This window comes from Lepisosteus oculatus, chromosome 5 (assembly GCF_040954835.1).
Source record: "Lepisosteus oculatus isolate fLepOcu1 chromosome 5, fLepOcu1.hap2, whole genome shotgun sequence".
In the NCBI taxonomy this organism is placed as follows: Eukaryota; Metazoa; Chordata; class Actinopteri; order Semionotiformes; family Lepisosteidae; genus Lepisosteus; species Lepisosteus oculatus.
The window spans coordinates 22,925,541-22,937,899 of NC_090700.1; the positions used below are offsets into that span (position 1 = coordinate 22,925,541).

General features: G+C 40.4%; 1 protein-coding gene across 4 annotated transcripts in view; it reads right to left on the bottom strand.

Annotated features, from left to right (window-relative positions):
* Positions 1 to 931: 931 nt before the first annotated feature.
* Positions 932 to 12,359, bottom strand: part of apbb1 (amyloid beta (A4) precursor protein-binding, family B, member 1 (Fe65)) — a 49,765-nt gene continuing 38,337 nt past the window's right edge. For 2 of the 4 annotated variants that reach the window (XM_015341857.2, XM_015341853.2), the window contains 7 exons: positions 9,113 to 9,240; positions 7,359 to 7,473; positions 6,647 to 6,731; positions 6,400 to 6,495; positions 2,890 to 3,005; positions 2,232 to 2,408; positions 932 to 1,556 (listed from right to left, as the gene is read on the bottom strand). In XM_015341857.2, coding sequence (XP_015197343.1) covers positions 1,383 to 1,556; positions 2,232 to 2,408; positions 2,890 to 3,005; positions 6,400 to 6,495; positions 6,647 to 6,731; positions 7,359 to 7,473; positions 9,113 to 9,240 — 891 coding nt within the window. In that variant the 3' untranslated portion in view covers positions 932 to 1,382. The remainder of the gene's footprint in view (positions 1,557 to 2,231; positions 2,409 to 2,889; positions 3,006 to 6,399; positions 6,496 to 6,646; positions 6,732 to 7,358; positions 7,474 to 9,112; positions 9,241 to 12,359) is intronic. The other 2 variants (XM_006628206.3, XM_015341855.2) reach the window with 1 other exon arrangement.

The following is a 12,359-nucleotide window of genomic DNA, read 5'->3' on the forward strand; positions in this document are numbered from 1 at the left end:
CATGTTTAAGATCAATTTCACGTAAGAAAATCTGACAGCAGAAGTTCCTGATGGAGGCTTGTGAGTCAAGTCATTTTTCATGACTGAGTCAATGGATCTCAGAGGTGATTCACTCCTGGAGTTCACTTTCTCATCATCCACACTAGAAAAATATAACTGTTCACTTGCCACTTTCACAAAATCTCTTTTTCTTGACTCCTGTGGAAAAGCTTCAGAACTCACAGAAAAATCAAGCCCTACACAACACCCTAACTCTGGCTCTCCATTCTGCTTAAAAAAAAAAACTAGCCCTTCACTTTCCTCTTGGAAGACTACTTTAAACTAATTAAAACTCACACAAAAGTTCTTCACAAGCTCATCTGTATCACACTTCTGTTCTGTGCATTCTGAAGAGATCTAAGCAAAGTTTAAAAACCTGTTATATGAGGTACCAGTCAATAATTTAATAAAATATTACTTAAGACTAAAACCTCCTGTTATCAGAATATAAGCTGTGAAGAAAAAATAGCCTGATTCATAGTGTAAGGCTGTCTTACAAGGAAAACAAGGACTGAAAGAAACATACACAGGAATTACAGTTATTGATGGAATCATATCATTTTCCATTGCACTCTCAAGTCACAAACAAATCTGACTAATAGGTTCATTTTTGGTAGCCTAAAATCCACCTGTGTTGGACAAGGATTTCATGGCAGAAAAGTGGGGTAGAGACAGCTTGAGAGAGATACAAATGAGAGATAAAATGAGTCCTTAAAGGTTTTCAGTGTTTTGAATTGTGTTGTTTTATAAAGGTTATGTAAATAACTTTATGCACCATGTACATCATTTTCATTTGAGCTGCATCTCACCTTATTTGGAAAATCAACCCCACTGTTCCCCTTCTATATTTCAAATAGTGTACAACAAGTAAATGAAAGCATGCCAGGCTATGTTTTGATCTGCATCATTCCAGAAAAACATCAGCAGAATGTCTGAAAAATCAAGGTAATTTTTATTTGCCGGAAAGAAAACAAAGTATATATGGAGTATATATTTTTTTTCCAAAATTTAAAACTTGGGAAGTCCTTTCCACCCACATCTGTTCTTATGAGGCCTGCCTGTGGTTGTCAAGGACACAAGGACCTTACAGGTGCCGCCCATGGATCTTCAACTTGGATTTACAGAAAGGCCCGAACTTGCTTCACTTTCCCTGTCAGGGCCAGGCAGCAGTTAAAAAATAGGGCCAGAGCAACGAAGGGACAGCACTCTCCACAGCAGCAGGTTGTTATCCCAGTGAGTGGCCAAGGAAGTGTGTTGGTACTGACAGGGGTGGGTAGCTGTAAGGCAGGGGATGCTGATAAGTGTGACATGCTGTGAGTGTCAACACTCCTTTGGATTGGTGTTTATGGGGTTTGGGCCCCAGCCCGTTTCTGCTTTAAGCTCCCCAGAAGGTTCTGGACCCCTTTCTTCACACTGGATCCCACTCGACGAGCCACTGAGTCAGCAGGAGGGGCAGGGAGGCAGTAGCTGGAGCTTGTGCTGGGTGGCCGCGCGTCCAGACACTTCTGGTACCGTAGCTGAGGACAGAGATTCAGAAAGGACAAAGTAAGAGCCAGGAGACTAGGCTAAGGAGGCAATATGAACTCTGAGACATTCAATCAGGCCAGAACATGGGATTTGGTATTAGGCAAGTGTCGCCAAGAAAACCAACTGGACATTTATTGATTCTAACTCCCCTCACAGCAGAAAGAAAATGAGAAAAATATAAGGAAAATGCATGCCAGTAAAAATAAGAGTGGAATGGCACATAAAACCATACATACCTCAATAAAACTAAATCTACCTGGTACTTATGGATGTGAAAAAAGGGATACAAAACAGAAAATTAAACAAGCAGATTCCCTTTTCTTTCAAACAGAAGGGAAAATATCAGAGGACATGTTTTAAACACCCATCACACTGCTGTGCTGCTTACAAAAACTATAAAGAAACTTAGATGCCAGCTTTTAGACACGGTTAACTTCACCCCTGTAAGAATGGTATAGAACATCTGGCTTTGTCTGACCTAAAGAGAATATGATGGTGAAACTGGATTTTATTTAGTCATTCTCTCTTTGTTTCACTGAAATGAAGTAAAAGCTGAACTGGGTACTGTGTCTTGAGAAAAGGAATCAAGATTGGTTAGAGAAATGTTGCAAAAGGGTAAGACGTAAAACCCAACTGTCTTGGTCACATGTTCAGTCTGTACTCACCATGCATGCTGCCTGCACAGCCTCCGAGAGACTGGCTGCGTTGGGCTCGCACCAGAACATGTGGCAGATGAAGTTTCCTGGACCCTCTGCCATGATGAAGGCAAATGTGTGAACATCCTTCCCCACGCCCATGAAGGACAAGAACCTCACACGGCACTCTGAGAGCACCTCCTCGGTCTGTTGTAGAGAGATAAGAATTAAATATTTGCATGGCTGTGGAATCCCATACTGTGCACTAGCAGGGGAGAACTATACTACTGCTAGCGGTGGCCACACTTTTACATATTGTACACAATGTTCACCCGTGTTTGAAAATGGTCTTGTTTGTATTGAGAGAGAATGGAGACTAGGGAAAGGAGAGAGCAAGAGAGTGTGGCATTGAAAAAAGAGAAATACATGGAGTGGGGTGAAAAGGGTTTATGTTTGAGCTTTGGGGACAACAGGTTAGTTCTTTATTTTGATAAATGCTTCTGTTTTGTTTATTAAACAAACTGTGAATAAACCCAGGAACCACCAGGACCTCTGAGATTACATAAGTGTTGGAGTTTTCATGTGCGAAGGTCCCCTGAGCCATGTGGACTGAGGCTGGGGTCTTCCACAGTAAGTAAAGCTCACATCATCAGAGAGTAAATGACAGAGGCAATGTTGTACGAGTTACCTCAGCAGCAATGACTGTGACTGTGGCTGATGCCACATTAACCGTTACTGGTGTCCACTCATGTTTCTCTTTGGTGTTCAGCACCGTCTCCAAAGCCACATTAATGATATCCATACCTAGAAACCACAGACGGTAGGTACACAATTAGTGATTTAAAACAGTGCATTATGCCAATGCCATAGAAGTGCTTCGAAAATCTCTATAGCTGTGTAATGCTTCTTCCAAGGTTTCACTACTATTCAGTTTTAATAAGTTTTAATAACTAACTTACAGCATGAAACCCAGTTAAAGATATTTTAAGTAATTGATCTTAAAATCTGTAAAATGGGTCTAGGTTCTTTTGCAAGAATGACACACTGGGTATGTTACTTACATTAAATTTAATTTAAATGCCATGTCCCCCATGTTCCTAGAGGGCAAGGTTAAGATGATACAGGACACAGAGCCTAGAGCAGTTCTGAAGAGGCGAAGAGTGCTTATATGCCTCACTGCTGTCCTGATTGACTGTGTACCACACTTCTAAAGTCAAAGTCATAAGCTAAGACTTTTTGTTTTTGAGTTTTGTTGTAAGTTAGGCTCTATACATGTTTACATCCTTTTATCTATTCAGTAAAAAGTGCTGCAGTTCCTGCTGCTATCACAGCTGTAGCTTTCACTTACACTAAAATATAATATGCTATAATTGTCTTCTTTTAACCTAAAAGTCAAATGTTTTGCAGTGTTCATTTCATGACTGATCAAAGAGTCAAAGACTTCATTCAGATTACACTGCATCCATGTAACCTGAAACAGTGAACCATTTGCTCATGTTCACACTCATGGGACTAAGAGGTTCAAATTCTCTGTTGGCTAAAAGTCAAACTGTTCCTTTCATCTCTCTATGCATTTTCTCCACAACACTTCCAAGGGTGTTACAATTTGCTGCTCAGTAACAAAGCTTTAGGAGAGGATTTAATATAGGGTTCCAGAGACATCAAGAGAAGACAATGCTCCCTGTTATCACTCTGTGGTCCACAAGCACTACAGGACTCACTTCTGAAAGAGAGGTGGCATTTTTTATGCTGCCCTTCTTGTTCACTCCCAATATGAACTTCCTTTGAAAGGCCCTATTTAATGAGAACTTTAGCGAGTTGCACTTGCACAAGGGATTTAGAAGACAGTGTTTGCAGACACAATGCAAACCAAAAGCTATCAAAATAGCTTAGTCAATTAAAGCACAGTGGGATGAGCAAGATTAAAACCAATGAAGATTCAGCATTTCCTCTAAAAGCATCTGTGCATCTGGAACATAAAACTAGACAATTTACAAACTGGAAAGGATATGAATGATTCAGGAGTGGTGCCAGAATAGTTGTGTGATACACTGCTTGCACATTTAAGGTCCCCTTAACATTTATGCAGATAGCTTATTCAGTGCTGGTGCATGTAGCCGCACACGTGTCAAGCCCATGTGTCCCAGGATACCAGAAAACCCACACCTCCCAAGACAATTCACTGCAGCTCACGAGAGACAGGGAAATGAACCTATTAAAACTGCACCTCAATAAAATTGACTGGCTCCTGCCTGCAGCACAAGCCCACAGTACAATGGCATGAGCCTGTGGTTTAAAATATTAGTGCAATGATAATCTACTTCAAGAACAACCTGAAGCTATTGGCAACTGCCACTTTTTGCTTGTCTGTTGAGGCAAAATGTATGTAACAATTTTTCTGAAGCAAGTGCTAAATACCTGTGAATATTTATAGCTGACCATTGAATGTGCACAAAGCTAAGACGTGGTTTACCAATGCAAGTGGAAACTCATACACTATTGGCTGCTGTTGATTTGCTAAAACACATGTAACACATGTAAATAAGGAAACTCCCCTAAAGTTCAGCCCATGCCCAGCACTAATATAAACTTAGCAGGTGGGCACTAATGCTACCTAGTTTGCCCACATGAGTGCCTAATTTTGTGTTAGGGCTGTAATGTTCACTCACCTGCAGCATGTCTTGGCGTGGGTTTGCCCTGGAAAACCAGGGCATGCTCACAGTTTTTGCAGGGCTTATCGCTGTGACCAGACCTTCTTGCAGCCCATCCTGCTAATTACCAGTCAGGACTCTGCATCATTCCATTAATTATTCCATTGTCCTTTCTTCCCTCTAAATTCCAGAAGCCCCTCTGCTGCAGTGCTTCATCATTAATATCTTCCATCCCACTCTCCGTCTGTTTCTCTTGTGCTGACTCCTCGGCAACTTTGTCCTGAACCAGCTTTCACTGTCAGTAGTTCACTTCTGCCCGGAACCCTTCTGCCCAGATCTTTCTCCCGCTGTTTCACACCCATTACCCCAGCTTCATCTCCATGTAGCTCCATCAATCTGGGATTGCAGAGTTAGTTGCAGACTGCCTTCCCTCAGCTGTCAAAGCAGCTTTCACTGCAAGTAGTCCACTTATGACTTGACCTCAGGGCTTCGCCCAGCTGTTTCACCTTCATTGTTAACCCGGCTTCATTTCTAAGCAGCATCATTCGTTTAAGTTCATAGAGCTCGTCGCAGACTGTCCTTATTGTACTGCTGAAACAGCCTTAACTCTCCTCAGTCCATTGTCATCTGGAGCCTCATATTTCTCTCCATTCTGTCTATTTTACTTCTTTCTCAAGCACCTTTAATCGCCAACATTAAATCGCCCAGAGGAACAGAGACCGGCTCAGACCCAGTCTCAGGAGTTTTAGGCATCCTTCCTAACTCGGTCTTAGGCAGCTCTACGGTGCACGCTGGTCTGGTCTCGAGTGGAGACTCCCCAAGAGCATGCATTCCATTTTAATTGGCAATGGCATGTCTCTCTTCACTCCTGAGCCACTTTCTAGCACCCCAGGAGACTTCTGAATTCCAGGATTCAAGGGGAATTCTTTCCTTAGGAGCCTGAATATAAAAATCCGCTCCAAAGCCATGAGAGTAACAACCCAGTGGCCAAAGCTTCCCGACTGTGATTGACTTCTGTGGACAGTTTCACTAATGGCTGGCATTGTGCTATGCTCTTTTTTCTACCACAAAAGTGAGGTGGCTTTTCCTCAGACGCACCTCAGCCTTTTTTTCTTGCTGACTGATGGAGGCCATAATTATATATGCTAAGCTCTACCAGCCATTATGTAATCATTTAATTATAACCTTTTCCCCTTTTAATTTTTCCTCCATCTTTCCGGACTGCTTGATCCCTGTACACTTAGATCTCTTCGGGTTTCTCCTCAACTCTCCAGATATTTGGATTCTGAACAATCACACCCATGTCTGTGCATGTGTGTACAGCCATGGCATAACAAGGGCTTTGTATAAGTTCAGCTGGCACTGCTGCAGACAGTCTGTTCCCAAACTGGAAGGGGTCTGAGTGAAGTTTTGTTCACATTATCACTTAACCTTTAACCCTGTATGACCAGTGCTGGTCAGACTTGCTCATCTCCTGAAATACCACTCTAATAGGATCACTCATAATCGTCAACAGTCTATGAAATGTAAGTAAAAGCATTCCTTACCACAGGTTTCCTTACCTACAGGTTTAGCCACAGGAACGCTGCCTAGATACTGGACTTGAAACCACTGCACTAGCTCATTCTTTGGAGCAGGAAATTCTAAATCCAAGAAAAACAGAACAGTTTTACAAACAACAAAAAGACAAGGGAAGATTTATACTTAACGACTTTTTGATATAAATCTAATTGTGAAAAATAATTTCTACAGCTGAATATGTTTAAAAAGAGGCTATCAAATAATGGAGGTTACCTTGAAAGGGGATGTCCACCAGTTTGGAAGGATCAATGTTCATTCTGTTCAGATATGATTTGGAGGACTTTCTCTCGGCCATGATCTTAATCACACAAAACAAATCATAACACGTAAACACTCATAGTCTAAAAATGTAAGCTGCTGAAATGCAACACAGAATTGCAGCCTTACACCTCTATCTGCAGAAGCAGATGAAAAAGCGACAAACAGGCAGACACACAGTCTGTCCAGTAAATCCCAGGTTAAAATGCAGTACCTACAATAATTCACCCAGTGACTTCATTTCCTGGACTGTATTCACTACAGTACATATTAAAACACTTAACTGGATATTTTGATTACATTTTGGCACGTTGTAAAAAAAGAATTATCAATCAATACATACCACATCATCCTAGTTTATAAACATGTAGAGAAAGACGCATGAAAGATGCTGTATAAAATAATACTTCTAAAACCCTTTTTTCTTCCATTGTTATACCATCACAAAACATTTGAAGAAATATTTGGCTAAAAAATTAATTTTCAACACAGTGCTGGAAAAGACTTGTATTTGAAGATGAGTTCATTCCTGAATATACTGAAAACAAAATGCCAGAAAGATCCTCATACAGTGTATGTTACTGTTACCATATATCTGATGAACAATACATTTTGGCCTCCACAACAGTTTTCAGTTGCTTTGCTCAGTACTTTTACACACTCCTACCTTAGAGCAGATGTCATGCATGCTGGTGGCAATGTTCTTTGCTGGAGTGTCACATCTGAACACATGGCATTTCAAAACATGGGTCAGTTTGTCTCTTGCTACATAGGCAAAATCCCTGAGGGTGAAAAAGAACCTAATTAACACAGGAGCGGAAAGGCATGTACTTGACCCTCACTGCAGTTTTTGAGGTATGGACAACAGAAGGGGTATCCCCGTGAACATATGTTTGCTGTTTGATATTTATGCTTCCATTTGAAACCTTTTTTGTCACAGTAACCCATGTAATTAATTGGTAATAAACTGTCAAAGTTGTCAACAGCATTTTGACTAACCCTGTAGTTTCTTTGTGCACTGAAAACACTATTTACTATCAACATATTTATATCACATAAGTCAAGGGATCCAACTGTAGCAGCTGCTAGTATTGACATTGGTTTGCTGCTGTCCTGCATAACTTTAATGTTAACCACTATCTCCTGAACTGGTACACTACAGAAATGGTCCCTGCATGAAACAAATTCAATCATACTAGTGAAGGCAGAATCTTTGGTTTAAAAATTCTGTAAAAAACAGTGTCAAAGAGTTAAACTTATTGAGATGAACCTTTAACAGGAACAGAAGATGGACTTACTGATGCCAAGGATATCCTAATTCTGCTAGGAAAGAAACAGGATCTTACGTTTTCGTTGCAAAATAATTCATTATAATGAACTATAATTTATCTTGATATGATCTTGATAGAGTCCTTCATTATATGCTAAACACTCATGTCAGTATTTATCTCTAGAAATCTTCAGCTGTTGAAAACAATGACAATGACCTGTTTATATATTAGTCAAATTGAAGGTTTGATTTAGTAACCAACAGCACAGTCAGAACTACACCCAGAAGGGCCCAGAAGAGGATCTTCTCCTGGATCAGACTTGGGCCTGCCTGAGGCAGGCGGCTGGTGTGTACAGCAGCCTTGATTGGACTGCACCCCCTATGGGCATGCAAAAGTGAGAGAGCAGCTAGCTTTACAGGGTCACCACAATAATGCCACAGCTAGCACAGAGTGGAGTGGATGTGATGAACAATGGGCAGTTAAGACACAGTGATTGATATATATACACTACCTCTCCCTTTGTCCCATATCGCAGAGCAATAAAAAAGTGGAAAGAAATAATTAAAAGTTAACACATGAATATTACTGTAAACTGGTTAAGGCAACAGCTCCAAATTTCAAGTTTACCCCCCAAGGCTTCGTGATGATGCAAAACTCGGAAGGAATCTTCTCAAATAAATCAGAGCAGAAATTTAATTAAAAAAACATTTTTTTAATGTTCCTTGGGTGAAGAATTATACTCTTAAACCTGATCTGCAAACCTCAGAAAAAGAGTTCGCACATTTTTGGTTCATCCACTAGGTGGCAGTAAAAGGCCAATGGTGTGCAAATATCTTGGAAATTAATTTATGTAAAATAGCCAAATAAAAGGAAGTTTATCAGGGTACAAGACTTTGGAATTTCATATTTTTTCTTCAAGTAATGTTACTCAGGGGCCTTTAGACTTCTCATTGCTATATGGTACATGCTGTAATTACTGAGCTGTATATATACTCAATCCTACAAGTAACTTGATTTCTTTCAATGTGGAAATAAAATTTCCCTTATGTATGTATTTAACATTCTAGAAAGTACAAAGTTTCTCTTCACAAATATCATTCATTAAAAGTGTTGATCTGTTGAAGGCACCTGTTCTGCCTCTAACACCCACCTGCCATTGTCTCTGCCCACTCCCCAGACACGGATGCTGACAATGGGCTGGGAGTGCAGTAGGGTCTGACTCAAAGGGTCAATCAGATTAAGGGTCTCATTCTCCAGGACCAGCAGCATATCTTTGCCCTGCACATAAAAACAAATGTGCACTTAACACTCACAGAAGCCAAGCAGGACTGACTTGTTTTCTGCATGAGGAGATAGAAGATATTAAAAAGAAGTGGAAGTTGTGTGCTTGATTACAAATGCTGTTGCACACCTGCAGCTCTGTACAGCACCCTGGCTTTAGTATTCCATACATCTCCCATCTGTCAGAAATCTCACCCTTGTCTCAGTCAGTATAATCTCAGGAGCTGAACATTGTTTTGAAGAACAAATAGTACATAAACCAAGAAGAAAAGATTCTGCACAGTCAAAAAATCTGAAAAAAAACAAAAATGACTGCTACTAAATAGCCAATACTACAGACAAATGATTACAACAATTGTGTTGATTAACAATTGTGTTGATTTTAATAACGATAAAATCTGATATAAATGGGCAACACTCATAAAAGTCACTCTTACTAGTTCCTGCCTTCACCACACAGTAATAACAAGTAACACAGATGTTTTTGCATGTTTTGAAAATTAAGATACAATCACAATTACAGTTGAAAGAAAAAGTTTGTGAATGGATTTCACATGGTTTCACATGATTTATATGGATTTCTGCATGAATGGCTCCTAAAATGTGATCTGATCTTCATCTAAGTCATAATAATAAATACAGTCATTATAAACACAGACAACATTTTATATTGCCATATCTTTATTGAACAAATGGTTTAAACCAATGGTTCTCAAACTTTTTGGACCAAGTGCCACCCCTGATCAAACCAAAGCATTCAAGTACTACCTACAAGTCATCTTCTCATAGGAACCACATAAAATCTTAATGACCAACATGAACATGTGCACGCACACACATATATAATAAAAATAGCACTGAGCACCACTTCAGTGAGAGGGGTAAGCCTGTTTAGTGTAGCAAAGCTTTTCAAAGTCAGGGATGAGGGCAGTGAGCTTTAAAATTTTGTTGTGGTACTTTGTCTTGATTGCAGTGAGAGCAGAGAAGTATTTATCACAAAGGTAGGTAGCAGCAAAAGGCATCACAGCCTTTAACGAGGGGGCTGGGTATTCACTGTGTCATTGGATCCAGAAATCCAACAGTGACTATCGTTTCAATTCTGACATTAAAGTCGCATCAAATGATAACTTACACAGGTCAGATCCTTGGGTATTCCTAGGACATCAACAGTAAAGGAGTTCCTCATCCACCCTGGTGTGGCCTCAACTTGAAAATACTCTGAGAACTGTTCATCCAATGACAAGAGGTGGACTGCAATCACATAACGAACAGCAGCATCAAGTGTCACACCATATGTGTGCAGATACTTCTCCAAAGTTTGGAAAGCAGAGACATCACTTGCTTTGGTTTTATTAACAAAAAGCTGCAACTTTTTCTTCATAGCAGTGATCTTGTTAGACACATCAAAAATAGTTAAAGAAAGCCCCTGCAGTCTCATAGTCAGCTCATTCATATGTGTGAATATTATCAGCCAGGTAGGCTCATTTTACCAGCCACATTGGATCATCAAATAGACTTGCCAAGGGAGATTGCTGGTCATGTAAAAACATTTATACCTCAGAGTACAGTTCAAAGAGCCTCGTGAGCACTTTGCCCCTTGATAACCATATCACTTCAGTATGTAGCAAAAGCTGCACATGTTCGCTGCCCATTTAATTACAAAGGACAGTGGACAGTCGTGAATTCATTGGTCAAGGTCAAGCCTTGATAGAGTTCACAACTTTGACAGCAGAGTCTAACACAGATTTTAAATCCTCAGGCATTTTCTTGGCTGCCAAGGCCTGGCAGTGGATGCTGCAGTGCGTTCACTTCATATCTGGAGCAACCTTTCTAATTTGTGCAACTACACCTCTGTATCTGCCTGTCATCGCTCTATCTGTACAAACTCTGATGCATTTTTGGAGTCAATGTCATTCTCTTCGATAAATTCATTCAGAAGCTGAAATATGTGTTCTCCTGTAGTTCTTATTGGTAGCACCTTGCAGAACAGAAGCTCCTCATGGGACATGCCCTCAAACTCATATCCAACGTAAATGAGCAAACTAGCCAAATCAACAACATCTACCGAGTCATCTAACTCTGTTGCAGTGAAAAGCATCTGCCCATCTTAATGAGCTCTGTCTGCGTACTTTTGACATCATCTGCCATATCAATAATTCTCTGACTGTGTCATTCGAAAGGGCCACCAGGACAAGCTGTTTAGCAGCTTTTTCTCCACACTTACTACACGTCAGCTCTTTTGCCAACGGTAAACAAAGCTCTTCACCAATAGTGTGGGGCTTACCTGCTTTAGCAATCTTGCAAGTTTGCATGGTAAGATTTGCTTGGGCTTTGGAAACTGGAGTGACACTGTCTCAAACTCAAACTAACCTAGAACAGTCCTTAAATATTTGTTTGTTATCTATCACGCTTTCCTGTGCCTACAAGATTGGCAGTGTTCCAAAATCACACACATTCTCCTGCCTCCCTATTTGCTAAAGATAAAGTATTTTAATACAATTGGTCACTTAGGTTCGTAGCACACATTCCTATACAATGGTCTAGAATTACATAGCAGCACTTGTGTCTACTCAAGTATTAGCACGCTGTGTTGTCTTAGTTAAGTACGTAAGCTGCGTATTTGACACAAACGAATGTTATTAAAATAGAAATTTTGAAAACCCATCCCAATCTTTCAGTGCACACACCAAAATTTCCAGGGTCACCTGGCGTTCCACCTGCAGGCGCTTCGCGTACCACAGTTTGAGAACCACGGATTTAATCAATCAAGGCCATTGATGAAAAAATATGTGAACCCTTCTAACTTAGCCACTAGTGGAACCTCCTTTGTTGGCAATAACCTCTACCAAACTTTCTGTAGCTGCTGATCAGACCTGCGCAGTGGTTAGGAGGTATTTTGGCCCATTCCTCTATACAAAACTGTTCCAGTTAATGTATACTTTTGGAATGTCTTGAATGGTTTGCTTCAGATCACGCCACAGCATTTCAATGGGACTGAGGTCAGGTCTCTGACTTGGCCATTCTAAAATATGGAATTTCTTCTGTTTGATCCACTCCATTTTTGATTTACGCTTGTGTTTTGGATCATTGTCATGTTGCATTACCTAACTTCTTTT